This window comes from Olea europaea, chromosome 12 (assembly GCF_002742605.1).
Source record: "Olea europaea var. sylvestris chromosome 12, O_europaea_v1, whole genome shotgun sequence".
Taxonomy (NCBI): Eukaryota; Viridiplantae; Streptophyta; class Magnoliopsida; order Lamiales; family Oleaceae; genus Olea; species Olea europaea.
In genome coordinates, this window is record NC_036248.1 from 28,571,157 (window position 1) to 28,572,494 (window position 1,338).

The 1,338-nt window shown below is 30.4% G+C and overlaps 1 protein-coding gene across 1 annotated transcript in view; it reads right to left on the reverse strand.

The window, feature by feature from the left end:
• Window positions 1–336: 336 nt before the first annotated feature.
• LOC111406871 overlaps window positions 337–1,338 on the reverse strand; it is a 2,578-nt gene continuing 1,576 nt past the window's right edge. The window contains exon 3 of the mRNA XM_023036235.1: window positions 337–479. Within this exon, the coding sequence (XP_022892003.1) occupies window positions 337–479 (143 nt within the window). The remainder of the gene's footprint in view (window positions 480–1,338) is intronic.

A 1,338-nucleotide genomic window follows, 5' to 3' on the forward strand; every position in this document is an offset into this window, starting at 1 on the left:
ACTAAGTTGTGACCTGGGACTCAAAGAGTCGACTTGTATCACCATGAAATATTTATACTAATATTCAATGTGAAAAAGTAACTTATTATCCTACATTAATTTATTAGATAATGGATAATGATGTAGATAAAGACCATAATGCCATGTCATATATTGACAAAAATTGTTTGAATTTTTTATGATAAACATTAAACATTCTATGAACTTAACCTCATCTCTCTATCTAATGACAGAGAACTTTATTCTAATGGCTGATGCAATAGGGTCGCTTGGTGGCTCTAGTGAAGAACATCACACTAAAAATTGACTGGTATATTGTTTTCTCTTCCATGTGGCTTATCCTTTTTTAAGATATTTCTTAACAAGAATCGAGCTGAGGAGAGACTGAAAAATATTGTCTGCTATAATTGCCTTCCTCAAGACAGTTCCACTGCCCCGTCTCTTCGATATTGCTTTTTCTCTTCCTCCATGCCCTATCCCTTCCATAAAAATGTTGAAAAATTACATCAATATTGTGCATATTATATTCATAAAACTTATCATTTATGTTCACGAAATCGAAACGCAGTTTCGTTTTACCGAAATGGATTTGAAAAGATAAAACGATAGATTCAATCATTTACATTCTTTATTTCAAACCTACATGAAATCAAAATAATGTTATTAATTTTCTAAAATCAAATACGAAGGAAGAAATCAGAAAGAATCAAGGAGAGATGCGAATAGTTGAGGCAAGTGTTGGACACTTTATCCTTAAGATGAATTTGCCCTGCATCGATGTTAACGATTTTTCGACAATCATCTCTCAAGATATAACGACCACGTCGAGTTATAGGAGCACTCCAAATGACTTAGACTAACAACTCAAACGGAAATTCCTTTCTACCATCAACATGATTTTGATGCAAGAGTTTTATGCAAATTATCTAAGCATAGAATGAAATGATACGAAATTATGAATTGAATTTCTTGAATTCTTTTGAAGTTATAAAATCCAGACACATGGGGCCAATATATAGTAGTTGAAAATGTATGTCAAAAGACACACTCATACCAAAAAACACTTCTTGGAATTCATAATGATTTGATTCATATGAAAAGACACATCTTTTCATCCATCTCTTTCTAAAATATTCCACAATATTCTATACAATTTTTTTAACAATTTCAAGTATTAAACGTCTTATATTTTTCTTAATTTCTCATTCACCAAATTAAGAATTCTACTTAAATAATCATGTAAAATTGGTCACAACCAATTTTCGATACAAAATTCCAACAAAAAATTATCTTAAAAGGAAATTTAAAAATTACACATTCTGTGTAGGGTGTGTATAT